This window comes from Apteryx rowi, unplaced genomic scaffold (genome assembly GCF_003343035.1).
Source record: "Apteryx rowi isolate R43461 unplaced genomic scaffold, aptRow1 scaffold_378, whole genome shotgun sequence".
Classification (NCBI taxonomy): Eukaryota; Metazoa; Chordata; class Aves; order Apterygiformes; family Apterygidae; genus Apteryx; species Apteryx rowi.
Window position 1 is genome coordinate 686549 of NW_020450285.1, and position 18514 is coordinate 705062.

General features: G+C 37.9%; 1 protein-coding gene across 1 annotated transcript in view; it reads right to left on the reverse strand.

Moving 5' to 3' along the window:
- Positions 1-721: 721 nt before the first annotated feature.
- The window catches only part of CNTN5 (contactin 5), a 195976-nt gene continuing 178183 nt past the window's right edge, over positions 722-18514 (reverse strand). The window contains exons 16-20 of the mRNA XM_026073782.1: positions 17246-17355; positions 6766-6952; positions 6244-6356; positions 4660-4828; positions 722-1264 (exon numbers count right to left, since the gene is read on the reverse strand). Coding sequence (XP_025929567.1) covers positions 1161-1264; positions 4660-4828; positions 6244-6356; positions 6766-6952; positions 17246-17355 — 683 coding nt within the window. The 3' untranslated portion in view covers positions 722-1160. The remainder of the gene's footprint in view (positions 1265-4659; positions 4829-6243; positions 6357-6765; positions 6953-17245; positions 17356-18514) is intronic.

An 18514-nucleotide genomic window follows, 5' to 3' on the forward strand; every position in this document is an offset into this window, starting at 1 on the left:
GAGCTCTAGAAATAGAACCAGTTAGCTAAATAACTGGAGTGATGTTCAGTAGTACTTATCTAAGCATTTTTTTGGAGACACCATTCTCCAAAATATATCCTATTGGAGTCTGTATGTGTGAATGGCTACATTCCATAAAAAGTTAATGTTCTCTTCATAATATGGTTTCATATATACTTTAGCTTATTTACCAAATATGGAAAGTACATAATTTTACTAAAAAATGAACCCAGAGGGAAAAAAATGTTTATGACTGAGAAGTGGTTGGAAAAAGTAGGTTTATCTGCTTGCATTGTTTCATTTGTCCACTTAGCAGCTTGCATATATTATGCTTAAATGCCCAGTGGATATTTCATTGTCATATGCATTAGGAATAGACTTTGTATTTACTATTAAGAACAAATATTTGATTCCTTTGACATTAAATCACATGGTATTTGATGAAAAACAATAGCAATTGTTTCCTTTTAAGTTTGTGTTTAATCATTTTCAAGCTACCTTGCAATAAAACAAATGGCTTTTTTTCTGCTCCATTTTCTCAGTCTCTGAGTGTGCTGCCTAATATTGTATTGACAATTTTTTGCTAGTTTAATATGTATTCATGCTTTTTCAGAACAAATTCTCTGCACTTTTGGAGTGGACTATATACCTGAAGTATACTTTTCTATCTTACTGTCTTGTTAGTGGGAACAGTCAACCTTAGGAAATGCAACAAAAGCAATAGACAAAGCTATATCAAACTTTTTTTCTCTTTTTTAAAAAAAGATTTTTTTCCAAACCAAACAGATGTACAGTACTAGACACCACTGTTTAAACATCTAATGATACATGACTGAGGTCACCAAATTAAACATACTAAAAAAGTAAAGTACATTTGACAGAAATCACATTTGCTTACAAAAGTTTATTACATACAATCTGCATATTTTTGGGCCAGTAAGTGTCCCCTCCCCAGAGGATTTTAAAAAAAAACTGAAGAGAAAAAAACCTGATGAATTATTGACCATGTCTCCAGCACTCCTCGAAGTGCTCCACAGGTATTTCTATAGTTCTTTGAGCATTAGCTTCGGTTGCCAGTTTTTCCACAGACATGAAACTCCGTCCCTGGGTGTCATCAAGCTAAAGCAAACAAACAAGAACAATAACGAAGTCTGCAGTCTTCACCATGAGGTTGAAGGAACCATCAGTGCCAAAAGCAATGTTACAGAGGACGAGGAAGTAGAGAATGCATGTAAAGTGGATTGAGCGCTCGTTACTTTTCCTCCTGAAATGAAAAGCAAAGAAATTAAAGAACAAATGATTCTTAGTACATTCAGTGAACAACAACTTGTGTTCTATAATGCTTAGCAAAAGCCTAATTTTTAGGCACAGCATTATCTTTTGAGACCTGTTATGCCAAATTAGGTTCCCTATGCAGGCTTGAGGAAGTTCTGGATTTTATGGTGATAGCTACAAAAACTCAAATGCTCTATCAGGCTACAGATAAATATCAGTCTACAGATCTGTCAGTCTACAGATAAATAGGAAATTCCAGCAGGATATGTGAGTTTTATGCCTTAAATGTCAAAAAGAGTTAGGCTTCAGAAAGCATCCTGAGTCACCATCGTGAATGTTCTTCGTGGAACAAGGCATGAAAACTAGCCCTTGATCATGATGTTTGTTCAGAGGAGAAAATGATCTTTTTCCCTGTAAGCCAGTGACTTTGCTAGGTCACAGCACAGTCCCTTAAAAAAAAACATGCTATTGCAGCTAAGGAGAAATGTTCTGTGGGCTGGGAGTGACAACACATCACCTGAGGGGAAGAAGGATGGTTAGGACTGGATTTCTTTGTCTTCTTTGAACAGCTTGTGTTGTGATACCACAGTCACAGTTGTCCTAAATGATACTGCCCTGTTGTGCATAGGCTAGTCAAAAATATATCAGGTAAGAGGGTATGAAAGATTTTGTGGCTTAGAGTTTGGGCTCAAATTATACAGGAAATAAATATTTAAGTGGACTAGGGATTGGCATCTTCTGTCTTCTAACAATATAGTAGAATTGTAGTTTATGAATAGATTAGAGTTGAAATTTTAGGTCCAGACAGAAACTCAGGCCTTTTGGGTAGTACTCCTTAAAGACTAAAAAGCAATGTTTAATGGAATTTTAAAGTAAGTGATGGTGGGTAGCAGAAAGTTAGAACTAGGATGACTCCCTGCGTTTAGGGAAAAGACAACAGGAGCTGACTACTGGCATGTAAGAAAGGATAGCTAAAGTATTTTTTGGTTGTTCTTCCCATTAATTCCTCCARCTCTTTCTTGTCTGCGTAATACTGATACTTTAAATTCACTCGACAGACTGTAGTTAACTGAAGAAATAGAAGCTAGCCAGCATGAGTTACTTCATGATAATACATTAATACTGTAATAACACATTACAAGCTGAGATGAAAACAAGTGGGCATGATCCTATTGTCATTAACATACCCATCTAATTCCACCTGTGATGCTCTTGGTATCTGAGCTACCCACAGGTGGCTTCCAGGTGTGGCACAGGACCTACAGCATGTCCGAGAACAGTAACTGGAGACAGGTGGGATATCACAGGACACTCATGGCACTGGGTGTCTATATTTAGGCAACTGAATTGAGTCCCTAAATTAAGGTTTTTATGTGTTGTTTTCTATGTATGAACAGAGTGTCCAAAGTCCTGCTGTAATCAAGGAATATCTACTCTAGTAAATCAATGGAACCTATAGAGATACTCATCTTATTCTAAAGCCAGCATATATAACAGGATTCAGCTACCTAAATGCAGACATCCAATGTTATTTTAGCTGTGTCAGACGCTATATCTCCTGCTGGTGGTCCAGAATGATGTGGGTCTCCTGTAAGCTCTACATTGTATCTGTCAGTTCTGCACAAACATTTGGAATATCTTAGGACATCTCAGATGCCCCTTGGTGCCTGTGTCTAAATATTCGAATTCTGTCCCCTGGATGGTCAGCTGAATTGCTGTCTAGGCTCCACTGTCTGTATAGATTACATTTCAGCTTTCTATAATGGTATCTGAGGCACCTAGTTCACATGTAGACACTTACAGCTAAATTCTGTTGTCCAGGCATGGACATCTAATGGTATCTGAGATATGCTGGAGTATCCCTTTAGGGTTCCAGATGATACCCTAGACAGGCACAGGTCTCTTGTAAATCCTGTCTTGCTTATCAGCCCCACATGGATGTCTCAGATACTCCTGAGCATCTCAGATGGCACTAGATACCTAAATTTTCCATGACCATATATTTTGGGGCTCAAAATCCTGTAAAATGTCAAGCTAGGGTCAGGGTAATAATATTCAAGGGGTGTTTTATTTACCACAAATATTATGATCTAAATTAGTTTTCCATCCTCTGGATCAAGAGTAACGAACATATGGATATGGAAAATGACTAATGACATCCTGAACCTGACTTTGTAGAAAGACAATATAGTTAGCTATGGGTAGAACCCTTGTACTTCTGGTGTCTTGTATTGCCGATAAGACGTGCTTACTGTGTTTACTGTGGTAAACTGCACAACAGCGATTGCTACCAGCATCTCTGTCTTGCTTTTGTTTAATTTCAATAACTGTTTTTTGGCAACTACAGGATATTGTTTTAATACTTGACTGTACCGGTAGAGTTGACGTCACTTGCATTAAAGGATAGACTGTACTTTGTTCTTCTGTGTTTTCCTGGCACATAAACCAGTATTTGACCTAACAAGTGAGGGGGCTGATAGTTAAGTGTCCTTTACATTGGTGTGTAATGGATAGGCTTCTCCACAGTAGGCTCAAACTTTTCTAGTGCCTTAATATGTATTCCAGACTTATTTTATTGTTGTTGACAAAGTAAAAGAATGGTGACAGATGCTTCCCAGTGGTCTGGGAGAGGAAAAATAGATCTCTAGCCTTTACTAAGAAGCAATTACCCACTTACATTTGGCAGTTTGTTCAAGGACTTTAAAACCATAGCTACATAGTGAAGCTTATAGTTGGCCTTGGCTAAGTTCTATGTGAACTTGCATAGATATAAGACTTTTGACACAAGCAAATAGTTTCTGAGAATGTATTATCTATTAGCATGGGATTTTTCAGTGTTGATTGGACTACTTAAAGAGGAAAGAAAGATTCCTCCTCACCAATTCAACCACAGGTGGCATCAGTCATTCTCTGCAGGTCTAACCATTCTCAGCTATGACTCCTCATTCTGGTTACGAGACCAAGGCTCTCTTCTGTATCCTCCTTTATTTTTGTCATTGTTTGCTTGTCTCATTACCAACATGAAATATGGAGGATTTTTCTTCCCAGAACATGCCATGGCTAAAGGCTTTGCACACTGTCAGCAGATCAGCGGTGACTGAGGAACACATAGGTTTGCTTGCCTGTGACACCAGATTTAAGGTTCTCTGTGAGACTAGCCCTTGAGAGCGCTGTCATTTAGCAAATACATAGCCATTATCCTTATAGCGAGATCATATGTATTTTCATTTACAAAACATTTATAGAACTAAAGATTCTGATCAATGATTTTATTGAATTGTGAGAGCTGTGAGAACATTTTTTTTTCAAGTAGAGTGTAATGGTGTTAATTTTTTATTAGCATTGCTATAATTACCACTCTTCCAAATATACGGGTAACCTTACCTGAAAAAGAGGGAACTCTGATCTGGGGACTAGCAGTCCCATCCCCTCCTTCACTGACTGCACACACCTCAATAATATAGACACCAACATCAGGAAGGAGTACCACTGCAGAAGTTTTCTGTGTTTCTATAACTTGACTGTTGCTCTGGCCTTCTTGCCTAAATAACACCTATGGTCAGTAAAGGAAATTAAAAATTATAGTGGTCATTCAAGTATTATACCACCTTTTGTGTAGGTAACACAGCCATTGAAATAGTAACTGTTTCAGGATTTCATTAAAGATTTCTGGATGTGACATTTCAACTTTAAGTTATGTGTTTTTACTTCCTCCTACCCTGCAAAAAATGGTTTCAATATATTAGTAGCAGAGTATATTAACCATTAATGGATGTGAAAGGACTTTGAACAGGATCCAGAGCAAAGATGCAGGATTTGCCCTCAGGTGTAGGTGTTACATAAAAAACTTTCCAAGTGACAAATTTTCTTCAGAAATGTCTTTTGGGTTTCAAATTCATGTCCCCAAATTCATATGGATATTCAAACTTTTGGTTCAAGAATCCAGCTTCAAAAGTAAAGAAAATGCCCTAAATAAAACCTTTACTGGCTTTATCTTAGCCAACGAAGTCAATTGAGAGTAGTTCAGATCTATCCCTGCACCTTCTGTGAAATTCAGGAATTGCTTATTCCAAGTAGGAGGAATGGAATAATGTACATTGCTATCTTTTTGGTACTTCTGCAGAAGAGTCTTTGTTTCCAGACTGCAAAGGTCAGAGCGTTGTAAAAATTTAAAGTAGTCAACTGAACTTTTTCTGAATCTCAACTATTTTGATAAGGGTTAAAGCAGTTTCTGGTTTACTTGAATCAACTTCTACTTTTTTTATTTTATCAACTTCTACACTTTCTTGATGATACTTCCTGTTATATCAGAGGGGGTAACAGATTGTAGTCTATAGAAATAATTATATACATGCTTTAACATAAAAAAAGATCAATACTCATTAAGAAAACCAAAATCATTCTATTTTGTTTTAAAAGATTGCAGTAAATTCTCTTTCTTTTTATGACTTGTTATTTAGGAGTTAAGCTGGATTTTACTCTTTAAAACTTCAAAACTTTAAATGCCAGATGTTACAGGCACTGAATATCACCACCATAATCACAAAACAAACCTAAGTATTTGTTTTTCTGCTCCATAAAAATATTAATTTTAATGGCATTTAAGATGCCACGTTCTTCTGCATTTCTCTAAATCCTACTGCAAACACAGTTAAATTGAAGTGTTAGTAGGAATTTCACTGCAGTCTGGTCTTATTAATAGCCACTTCCAGGCCAGAGATGATGAAGTGATCCCCTCAGAGCTCACTCAGTTTATGATCAGCAGTTGAAAATCACAGCAGAGAAAATACTGGGACATTTTGCTCTTTTCACTTTTATTTATTGCTTTTCCTGGTGAAAACTGATTGCAGAAAATCTGCATAGCGTACTTTAGTTACACAGAAAAACAAGAAAAGGAAAAAAGCAAACAAGGAAGAGGTATAACTGTTTGGAAGGGAGGAAGGTGAGCAAGGAAGGGGAAACACTGACCTTATATCCCATTACATCAGATTCATTAGCTAAAGGTCTGACTGGCTCCCATCCAAGAGATACGTGAGAGCCGTCTTGTATCCACATAATATTSCTTGGTGCTTGGCTGGGAGCTAAAGAAAAAAAAAAGCAACATGTACACAAATTTACTTTTAGATAGCTGCTTTTAAATGAAAACAAAAGTATTTCAATCTTTTATTACATTTACAGCTGGTTATGTTAGCAGGCTCCCATGTCTAGCTGGAGTTTGTTAAGATATTTTTTTGCACCAGAACTGCCGTTTAATAGATATTCTACAGAGGTTATGAACTTGAACTCTTTTATCATCTCCTTTCTCTGTCAAAAATGCTCAGTTTTGTTTTCTAGGAATCTAACCCCTGTAATGAATGCAAAGTCATATGAATTCAAGTCAAAACTATACATGATTCCTGATTATTTTACACTTGCATTAAAGGGAAACCCAAGAGGTCAGGCGTTGCTCCCTAACTTCTCCCTTTGAGCAAAGGTGCTGAGATCACTTACGGGACTTCTTGGTTGCTGCATGCACAGCAGTGCTCGGTGGTCCATACCCTGCAGCGTTGTATGCCCTCACGGTTAGGTGATATAATGTGTTTCCTTCTAATCCTGTCAGGAGGATGGATGATTCATTTCCCTCAGTTTTGACTTTTTCTGCTGCTTCTTCCTGCTCCGTGTCCTTCCAGTAACCAACCTGCCAACAAGTGAGCGCATGGAGGATTAATCTAGGCATCTGGGAAATTTATGCTTTCCTTTTTATCCTGTGGTTGGTTTTTTTTTGCCAGTCCTGCCTGTTGTCTGATTATCAATCAGGCCCTTTTAAACACGTGGGAGCTGTAACCTAACCTCAGAGTCAAGCAATACTCACACCTCCAAAAAGGCGAGATTCAGAATATCACTGAATTACCGAAAGCGTGTTGAAATACTTGTGTACTGGCATGAAAAGTTGTGACTAACAAGACAGAAGAACAGGGAATGATTGCTGACAGAAAGTCAAAAGCATTTCAGAGAATTCAAGGAGAGCTCAGCCTCCTGCAGGTTGTCAGAAACATATGCCCTTCATCCTGAAAAGCTCTGACTGAATCATTTAAGAAATGGTGTGAGCAGTGTTCCCTTCCCGGCCCTGTGTAAGTCAGAGCCACAAGATTTCTTATCAGTGTAATGAATAGAAAATGACAGAACACCTAAAGAAATCTGGAAATAGGCTGAACTAATCTTATCTGAAGAAAAAGAAGGAAGTGGATTCAGTTTTATTTACTTGGATTTAAATAAGTTTCTGTCAAATGTAATTTTGACAGTATGCTTCAGCCCTTTATTTTCACACATAAAAGCCTAAGTGACCTTTGGTGGTTCTTAGGCCACGATTCCTTGTATCTGGTATCTACACTGAGTTTATCATAATCTCAAAGAGGTTACAGCACTGAGCTAACTTCTTTTCTTCTGGTCCCTCAGGGACCAGGTGTTTGCAGGATGTGATTGAAAAAAAGGTACAGCCTCTTGCTAATGTATCTAGGTGACCTACACAAGTGAGGTAATTCTCATTGGGCCCAATTTTCCCTTAACAGAAGTTGTCACTAATGTGTCATTCAAAGACCTGCATTTAGCTTACCACTATTCACGCTGAGATGTACTTGCATTTATCCCACATTTTTGACCTTTTCCATGAAGCTGGTTATTTCATAATAAGTTATTCATGTTATATATGGATAACTTTTCCTCTGGGAGAAAGGTCGTGGGCAATACAGCACTCCTGAGAATGTATCCCAGAAAATGGTGAACCAAAAAACCCAAGTGGTTCATAGGAAAATAAGACCAGTGAGTACAGTGCTGACCTTTTATAATTGCACCCCAGTTGCCATTTTTAAACAAAATAATCTAAAAAGACCTGGCTGCAACAGCATAAATTTGAGGTCACATCTTCACTTGAGTAAAACGTCTTTGTTAATTTTGGTGGAAAGCATATAAATTTATGCTAAAAATATTTAAAAATTAAAAATTAATGCTGCAAGTCTACCCCTTTAATTGTAAAATTAATGTAAATATATCTTTTTTTGTGTATTTGCATTATCTCATGTCAAATGATGTTGCTTTTTTAAGTTAATTATCAGCTCACATAGCAACTCTAGCTGCAGCCACCAGTTGTGGAGATAGGTATGATTCACTGAAGTATTTTGCTAGCTGTATGCCTGACTAACACTGGTGTTCTCTTTAGTAACAGATATTTACATCTTTCTTGGAAGGGAAAAAGAATCAGCAACCACTTATTCACACAGTAGGACTGAACCTCCAATACTTATTGTCTGCTGGGCAGTCAGATTCTTTCATTTTACCTGTAATACAATCGTACAGACTTGAAACTACACTGATGAGAGCCACATAGTATTAAGCACTGTATGAATGGCTAGTGAGAAAGAGTACATGTCCTGGAGACTCTGCCGTCTAATTAGCCCAAAGTGATGAAGATCTGACAAAGAAATGGTCAGAAAGGAAGAGTGACTTGCGTAAGGTTACACAGGGTGCCAGTGGCAGGGTTGGAAATGCAACTGAAGTCGTGAAAACCTGGTTCTGGAAAAGTCAGAAGCAAAACTGTAGGGAGCTCAACAGGCTCAACAGCCCCAGCTTTTGCACTAAAGCTTTTTTTTTGTAAATATAAATAAGTAGTGAAAACATGATTTCCTACAATGTACTTAAAGTGTTGGTGTTAGGAGTACATAGATAGTAAAACCTGATGAGCATGGAAGAAAAGCTAGGAGCATAATGCATCAATTTTTCATTTGTTTGGAAAAGCACTATTTATATGGCATCAATCAATGTGGAGACTAATTATATTTTGCGTATGTTAAGTCTGCAAAAATAACCATGGCATGTTCCTTACCACTTCTGCTGCACCAAACAACATAGGCATTCCCCTGTGGCAAAGGGGCTTTCCTAGGGGATTGAATATACTGTATTAAACAGCAAAGGCATGAAATGCAGTTTGGCAATGATTCTATTCCAGCTTCCCTGGAACTTCAAAGCCTTAAATGTTTGGTCCCTGCTTTTAAAATTGCCCTTAAATTTTTGCCAGGTGAGTTTGGACTTTGATCTCAAAATATGCTTTTCTCAGGCTCTTCATGCACACATCCATCTGTTGATAGCAAAATGAACTAGTGGAAAATGGGGTTATAAAAAAAAAGAAGTTAAATGATTATTGACTAAGGTCAGTGGTGGGGAGCTTACTTCAGTTTGAACAGATGATGATGTTGCTGATGTTTTAGAAGTGCTGGATATGGTTCTTAACATAGGGAGTTTGATTATTTAGACTCATATGTGCTTTTTTAAAAATCTTATTTTCCGTAGCCTTAATTTTCACTGCTTAGAAGAGATTTACCCTACTTACAGTAGTTTTTTGTTAATTATACATTTGAATATTGATATAGCATGAAGCATATGCCACAAAAGAGAATTCCACAGTTTAAAGATGAAAGAAAAAGGAAAAGAAAAAAGCATTTGGTCCTTTAATACTTTATTCATTTTGAAGTTTTAAAGTTTTGCTGTTCTTTCTATTGTCTTTCATTTAGCCAAAGAACAGCAAGTTTTGATATCTGGCTCCCAGAAACCCAATTCTTTTTTCTAAAGAGAAAGCAATGGTGATGCTTAAACAACTGACTAGAGGAGATATAGGAACATTTACATGCAGCTTTTTGCTTTGTTTTGATCTTGGAGTAAAGAATTCTTCAAAGCAAACCATCACGTTAAAAAAATGTTTCCATCTCAAATTTTTGKACCTGTAATAGTTATAGACCACTTTCCTGAAATTTTAGGATTAAAGGTTTTTTAAACAGTATTACTCTTTCTTTCCTGATTGGTTTCTAGTGTGTGCATAATAGCACTTTGGCATAAATTCATCTGATCTAATTGCAGGTTCTCCTCTCTAAACTCACTATATCTTCTGTTGACCACAGAGAATTAAAACTCTGAATTAGGCATATATCAGCTAAGTGCCTAAATTAAGTAGGATGAGTCTAAGTGTTTCTCGGATGAAAACACACAAATCTTCCAGGACTCTCTGACTGAGTATTTACCAGCTTCAACAGTACTGACATAACTGAAAATGAACATGAAGAATTATCAGAGCACAGAAAGTGCTAGGGGAGAAAAAAAAGAGAAGGTGAACTGAAAGCACTGTGGCTAATCCTTAAAAAAAGAAACCATAATTCAGACTTCAGAAAACCTGTTTTTATTATCATTCTTGGAAAACTTGTTTTCTTACTGGGTCTTGAACTTTGGGGGCTTTATTTCATTTTCAGCTATCAAGGCTAGAAACATTTTTATTTATTAAAAAAAAAGGAAATTGGGATTATCATTTAATTACATGATTCCAGGAGTTGGACATGCAGTAACAACACCAGACATTGCATGTTTTGCACAGTCTTTGATTCAGTTAGGAAGTACTGCTTCCAGATGGGCTGACATGGCAAAATATACCAGATCTGCCATGGTCCTGCTCTACTCCCCACAGATGGTTGCATGATCCTGCCTCTTCCTTTGCAGTGACACTAGCATTTCTGTGATTGTGATCTGGCCAAAAATGAGTCCCTCTCTTTTCCTGGGTTCATTTTGGGAAGGATCAGCTCCTTGAACTGTTGCACTGTCCAGTCATGCAAATGTTAGCACCAGCACAACAGCAATGGCAGAACCAAGCACTTGGGGCAGGAGAAGAGGCTGGAAACACTTAGATGGCCATGGGATTGTAGCGATACACTTACTTCCAAGATTCTTCTAAGCGGAATTATTAGTGAGGTTCATAGATATTCAAGTTACAGTTAATGTATAAATAATTTCTGTCCTTTTGTCCAAAGCCCTGACTGAAATCCCATATGCAAGCCCTGGAATATAGCAGCATGACATTTCTAATGTAAAAAAGCAGCTAGGGCAGCCTATGAGAGTTTTTAAATTGAAGTTCTGAAGGCCTAGCCACCGTGCTGATTTACTCCAGGATGTAAAAGGAGTGTACCCTTCCCTTAGCCGTGCCTAGTGCACGTGATGTTACAGAGCAGCCCTGTCCCTCATGGTTTTGGCTGAGGCCACATCTATTCGGTTCATTGCGCTGGGAAAGAGGTAACACTGAGAGCAAACAACATGTGTGTACAACATTCAGAAACCAAGACACTTGCCATCCATGAGCAGGATACAAAAAATTGTTTGGCTGCTGTTTTTTTTTATCGTCTCAGTGTGTTGGTGTGACTGCCCTTCAGAATGATAAGTTCCTGAGAAAGGTCAGTCAGTCTCGGTTCCTCGCCCCTGCCAAAACAATTGCTGACTGGAAACAGGAAAGAAAACACTGTTCAGTACTCTTTGGTTTTGGGGTCTTATCTAAAGCAGCTTGCTGCCTTCTGTTTTCTCAGGTACTCGCTTCTCCCTCATACTCCTGCATAGAGATGGGACAAAGATTGATATTGTACCTTGACCTTGAGGGATATCATCAACGATCTAGTCATATTTCCTTACTAAAAATTAATCATTAGCTAAGCTTCTGCTTTTAGGTAATAGGAAACTAATAATGTTGTAACAAACTATGACACAGACTTTACAAAGCGCRTGTCTCTCTTGAGGCCCTCATGAGAGTTCTACAGCCTGATCCATACCATCAGGACTTGGAAAGCAATTGGACTAGGTTCTTACACTGTAAGAAATGTTTACAGTCTTCAGGATTTTAGAGGAGTTTAAATCTGCATATGAATAGCTTTGTAGGCTAAACTGACTTATATTTAAGACTATCCCATTGTTATTTTCATGTTTGGGAAAATTCATTCATTCAAAAACTGAAGTCTAGTAAATTGGTATTCAGGCTGGTGAAACACTACTTACTCTTTTTTTTGTCTTGTTTTTCCAGCCTTGGGTAGAGATATTCATATATTCTTTCTAAACTGCTTCAGGATATACTCCACTATGTTAAAAGCATTCCAGTGCCATGTAGACATAATTTTTTGTTCCAATGTAAAAACAGATGAAGTACATTTAAGGCACAGCAAAAACTCATTATAAAATATCTCTCTTTGAAAAGATAGAATAGGGTTTAAACAAGTCCAGTAATCCTCTCTGAAAATGGTAATCAAGATTTTCTATTTTTTACAAATTTCTATTGCAAATTGATCTTTTGATTAGGTTATTCAAATTATTGTCTCTTGAGGGAATTACAGTGACAAAGACTTCAGTTTTGTTATCTATACTTAAGTATTAGCCTTGGTTTTCTGGAAATGAACAAAGAAAATCAGCTTCAGAAATATCTGTTTTTCTGGCCAGTAATCCTTTACTTTTTCTACCAGAAGTGTGGGACAAAGAAAATATTGACAAAGACTGAAATAGATTTTATAACCTTCAGGTTATGGATTCTAAACCATAGGTATTAGCCACACACTATATTTTTCTACCAGTCTGACAAAGTTTACAGGCTACTTTTACTTTATCAAAGTGTAGCTGGAACATACTTAGTAAGGTCAGGCAGACAGCTGACAAATCTGTACTGAAGTCGGGAATAATATGTGCTTTGGAAGATGCAAATGAGTACAGCAAACCTTGCATAAAACTCATGTGACATAACAGTTAACGCTGCCTTTCAGAGATGACAATGTGAAATTGGACAAGTTACTTTGCCTTTCATTACTCCTTAGTACAAAGTGCAAACAGGGCTGGAACTGAAACTGTGTCACCACTTACTTGTCCGTATGTAGTAAATATTCTGTCACTTTTGTTGATTAGAGCACAAACATTCAAGTGTTAAAAAAACAACCTTCCTTTATAATACTGTTGCTAAAAGTCCAGGAAATGTGAAGACTGTCTAAGTGGCTGTCACTGCTGTAGTGACCACAGGCAGAATACAAATTGAGACATGAAAATATAGTGGCTGACTGATATTTTGCTGGTCAGATTATTTTGCATAGGGTTCAACAACATGTGTGTTGAAGGCAACGTTTTACATGTAGTCCACAATTCCCACAGTTACCCACAATAGGAAAAAAAATGTTTTTAAAGATAAATTATTCTTTTTTTTTCAAAACCACTAGATTTTTGTACATTATCTATTCGTTATTTGTGTATTAAGGGACCATTACCGGCTATGTTTTACAGCATACTATAAACAATAACACTTTCAAAATCATTTTATAAATTAAATTAGTGTACATAGAAGCTGAAGAAAATGACACATGATGGAAAACACAAAGCTGCCCCATATTTTGTTTTGGGKTTTTTTTGGGGGTAGGGGGAGGGTTTAGCCCCAGTGACTTGCTGTGCAGAGTCCTTTCTTTTCACACCGTGGGAATGGTTTGAGGAGAAACTGTCAGTATGTTAGCAAAATTGGGCCAATAGACTTAGCATTCCTAAATGAATTCTGTAATTCAGTGACCCACTATGCTGATCCTGTAAGTGATTATCTGATTTTTGGTGAAATCATTACCAAAAATGGAACTGAAAAGATCTAGCAATACTGTCCTTGGACTGCACTGTGTCCCACAGGAAAGCAGTGTAAGACTCACTCTCTTTTACTCTTCTGTTTACTGAGTGAGGGCTGCTCTGATCGTAATTGTGATTGAGAAGGAGGACAAAGAACAGCAAAATCTACTCTCCAAAGACTCCTCTGTCAGAAGGTGGAGAAAGAAATTTTGACTAGGTCAACAAAGAAAGAGAAGTCAAGAAAAAATAACAATAAAAAGCAGTAGCCTAAGAAGAAGACTCTAATTCCCTCCTGGAGAAAGGCAGCAGGGAGCAGGGAAGTATTTTATATCTTTTTTTTTTTTATTCTGTCAATTGTATATCCCTGAATTGAAATATTTACTTTGTAATCTTCATGCTAGCCTAAACTTGATGCACAGCACAGTGAGGAGGCAAAATATTAATATAGTTCAATATTAATGACCACTGCTGTATCAATAACAATTGCCAAATTCATCCTTAAGAAGTCCATGAGAGAAGTAGAGCAGATGAGTGTCACTGTTGGGGGTTAGAGTATGCTGCACTCCAGAGCTCTAAACACTTTCCAAGACAGGAGGGCTATGTCTGATATGAAGAGAGTCCACTGAACTACCTGTTACAGTCATCTTTCACAAGGGTGCACCTATAGAGCTAAGGGAGATATTACGTGACAAGCAGGTAAATACAAAACACATTCAAATTATAAAAAAAAATATATTTCCAGAGAAATCATTTTCACTTGAGAAAGAAAGTCTGTCTTTTATTTTAAAAGGATGCAAGGCAAAGCTAATAGAACATTCTGAGAATCAATGTGATCGATGGAATGAGGATAATAGTGAAAATAGTAGGTATCATTTAAAAGACGTCAAGATACCTGAAGGGGAGTAACAAAAAAGCCATCTTTCTGAAACGAAAAAGACAAGGTGCAGTGAGCAAGTTATTTCAGAGGATAAAAGACTGGCTTGGAAATTGAAGACAAAGCTTAGTAGCAAGTGGAACGCTTCAGAATGGAGAGGGATAACACTTGCAGGGTGAATATCATCTCTATTGGATGTAATCTTGTTCTCTTTATGTATAGCTGCTCTAAAGGGAAAGCCATTAGATATCACCTTTGCTGGATGAAGCAAGCCATGTGCAAAGGGATAAAAACATGTTTAATGTAGAGCGAGAGTGTGGCTAAAGCACAATGAGAGAGAACTGAGAAAGGGTTTGCAGAATTCAGCACGGGGAAAGAGACCAGGGACAACCTAGGAAAGAAACCAGGACAACCAAGAGACCTGAGGGGGCAGATCATGCTCACAGACTGCCAGGACTCCACTGGGGAGCAGTACAAAAATATCTAAGTATCAAGGAGCTAGAGCAGATCAGGTGGAAAGAAAAAAAAGCTAACTGCCTACGTCTACCCTGTGGAGTAAAAGTGCTGTCCTGGTCACATCTGTTCAGCAGAAGATCTGCTGCAGAGAGCTGTGGCCTGTGTCCTGCCTGTGCACCAACGTTTCCTCCCAAAGGCCACCAGTGATGGCAGTGAGCAGCAAGGTCTCGTCTGCATGTGTTGCTGGGGGAGACCACTGTGCGCTAGTAGGTCACAAGATTTAAAGGTAGCCCACAGGATTGTTAAAACTAAACTGTAGAGATTAAACTATAGACCAAGAGTCTCTCTCTGAATTTTATAGTATGATGTAGGCAGTGCCATCTTGGCAGTAAGTCTAGATAGTTTGACACAATCATTAAATGCAGTAATAAAGGCAAGGATGCTGCAGTTGTGCGCTTTTGATTGGACTGTAACCCTGCTCTAAAGAAAATCTTAGGGGATGATAAATATAATAGTCCTAGGATACTTTTAGGAAATGCTGAACTTAAGTGTGATTCCATGACCATTCCATTAAAAAAAAAAAAAAAGAGTTAATGTTCTATTTATGTAAATTTAGCTAAACAGTTGAAAAACTCCTTTCTCTGTGTTAAGAAAAACATGTTTTGTCCAGCTAGGATTTTCTTTGGTGGCAGAAAGTAATGAAATCTCTAAGCATTTAGATCATGACTTACAGGAAGAAAACTCAAAGAATGATTGAAGAGGATGCAAGAGGTAAGTCCTTGTTGACAAAATCAAGGGAACATGCCTTGTTTAAAAATCTTTTGCCTGAGGTACTTACTTCTTGCCTCTCAACCTGATCCAGACCAAGTAAATCAAGTTAAGCAGATAATCAGCTATTCTAGTGAAGTGAGAGCTATATTAGGGCATCATGGTCTCAGAGGCTATCTTTCTTCAAAGTAAAAAAAATACCCCGTGTGTACTGGAAGTACTAATACAGCCCCTGCAGTTAATTTTCTACAGAATTTTTGAATTGGGAGTATCATTTAAATATGGACATAAGCCAGAGATGAGAGAAAATCCACATTACTTAGTCAATATAGGTTCTATCATGCTTTCACTGAACATTAATAACAAGAGAATGTGAAGGGTGTAAAAAATCATAGCTCTTAGCCTTTTCCTTGATAATAGTTCTTTTAGGACTTCCTGGAAGTGAACGTAATTTTCCTCAAGTTCTAAAATAAAAGTAAACACTGTGTAGAAATTGAGTTTAGCAAGCTGTGTTCAAAAGTAGTAACCTATACTAGAACATTTTTGGGGGGAAAACCCAGACACTCAGTTTTTGATATTAATAATGTTAATAATCACTTTAATGTAACTTAGTCTTGGCTTTATCATATTTGGCTTCAGACATCCGTAACATTGGTAACTGCGTCAAATCTACTTGTTTACCCTCTTTTCATAGTTATTGCAGAGAAACAGGAAAGAATCTTCCCACTCTAAAGGACTAAAGGAGGTCACATAACCTGCACCCAAAATCAGCCTCTCTACTGACTGTGAATTGAAATATCATGAGAGTCAGGACAGGCTGAACCACAAGGTCAGGATGTGTCACTGCAGTCCAAGGACAGGTTTAGTCCTAGATCTGATCTCCTCCTGGCAATGCAGACTGCAAACTGAATGCAAAACTACGACTAGATCCAAAGCATGGGAAGGTCCATTGCCAGGTCCCTCTCTAAATGGAGCTTCGTTTGCTGATGGTGCCCTGCTGCTTCCTGTCCTCACATCTGACTTTTATGATCTGCCCAGCAGATGTCCCCAGGCCACTGCTGGATGACAGTACATGGATGGCAGAGGCTGTTTTGTCTCTGTATGTTGACAGCTCTCAGTAAATAACAAGTTTGAACTGGTCACTTAGAGCTGGAAGCAGTCAATATCTAATCTTCCCCAGCCTGCGAAAGAGGCATGCTGGGTCACTTGCAGTTCTTTCAGCTCTTTTTGAAGTGTCAAAGAGACATTATAAGAACTAGTGTTGAATGATTTTAAAGCACAAATAAATAGAAGAAGATGTGTCAGTAATACAGCTGTGACCATCGTTCTACAGCTAGCTGTGTGTATGCTAAAATGTGTATAATTTCTTTTCAAGCTTCACTACGCCGCATGTTAGCAGAATGCAACGTTAGCAAAAGTAACAAGATTTCTCATTATGATATTCCGTGTTCATACCTCAAATCCCTGTGGTCTTCCTAGACTTTCTTTAATATGTTTCCACGCAACAAGAATCTCTGATACAGACAAACTCGTGGCTCTGACATCAATGGGGGCAGCGCTGGGTTCTGTATTAAGAAAAATTGAAACAATAAACCTCCACTGTAACAACCTGTATTTATCAAAAACACTCCATCTGAAACTGTCATTTACTTCCTTTATTCTACCTTAATACTCACAAAAAGGTATGACACTTATGGGGAACATGAAAAACTGAACAAGATGAAAAGATTATTATTATTGTGTGTGTTTGTTTGTGTCATGCTACATCAATATCTTATCACTGATGACAGGCCCAGCAAACTATGACAGAATCCCTTGCCTATGTCCCTCCTGATTTGTTTTTGAAAAATCTTTAATATTTGTAGATGATCCCCCCATCTCCCCTGCTTTCATACATCTGGATCAGCTTAACTTCAGAGGTGAAGGGAGCATTCATTCTCCTTCTGACTTTTTAGGGTCATTTTGTTGGTTCAAAATGAACAATACCTAGCTAACATGCTCAGTTAGTTTTATACCAAATAAGATTATACCAAATAAGAAGCAATACCCAGAGCTGTAGTGAAATGTTGGGTAAAAGAACTTTTGAGGACTATGTTGTTATACTATCAGTAAACAAACCTTGAAGCAATAGGTACCAGTATCTGGGACATGCAGTCTTCTCTCTGCTGCTGAAGCATTTACCTTTTTAGGCCTGAGATGCATACTGTTCAAGAGAAGACATTGACAGCTATAATATGTACCTCTAGCTGTGCTGTTATCAGCAGCCCTACATCTATGCTTCCATCATGATGCTCTTTATAGTGCATTTTGCAGACCTGCTCCCTTGATTTTCCAGAGCAGAGGACCCATAGGCAGACAGGCACCAGGGCTCCCTCCCTGCCCTTGCACCTGGGTCCAACTTCTTCCAGGGTTCGGGAAGCTGTCTGGGTAAGCACACACAGAGCTGACAGGACAGGCTGCAGACCCATTGCATACCCCAAATCTGTATCGCCATTTAGTGCATTGGGAGGGAAGAGTATCCAAAAATTTTCAGACATAACACTGAGGTATGAACTAAGGAAATACCTTCTGCTTTATTATCTAAATATTGCTGCAAATTTGTTCAAGGAACCTATGACATAGAGATGAGGCTTGCACACCGACAACAAAACCCACAGCAGCAATGTTTCACCACCATCCTGGCTTAGTTTATTTGCTCAGCAAATAAGTGAATTCACATACTGC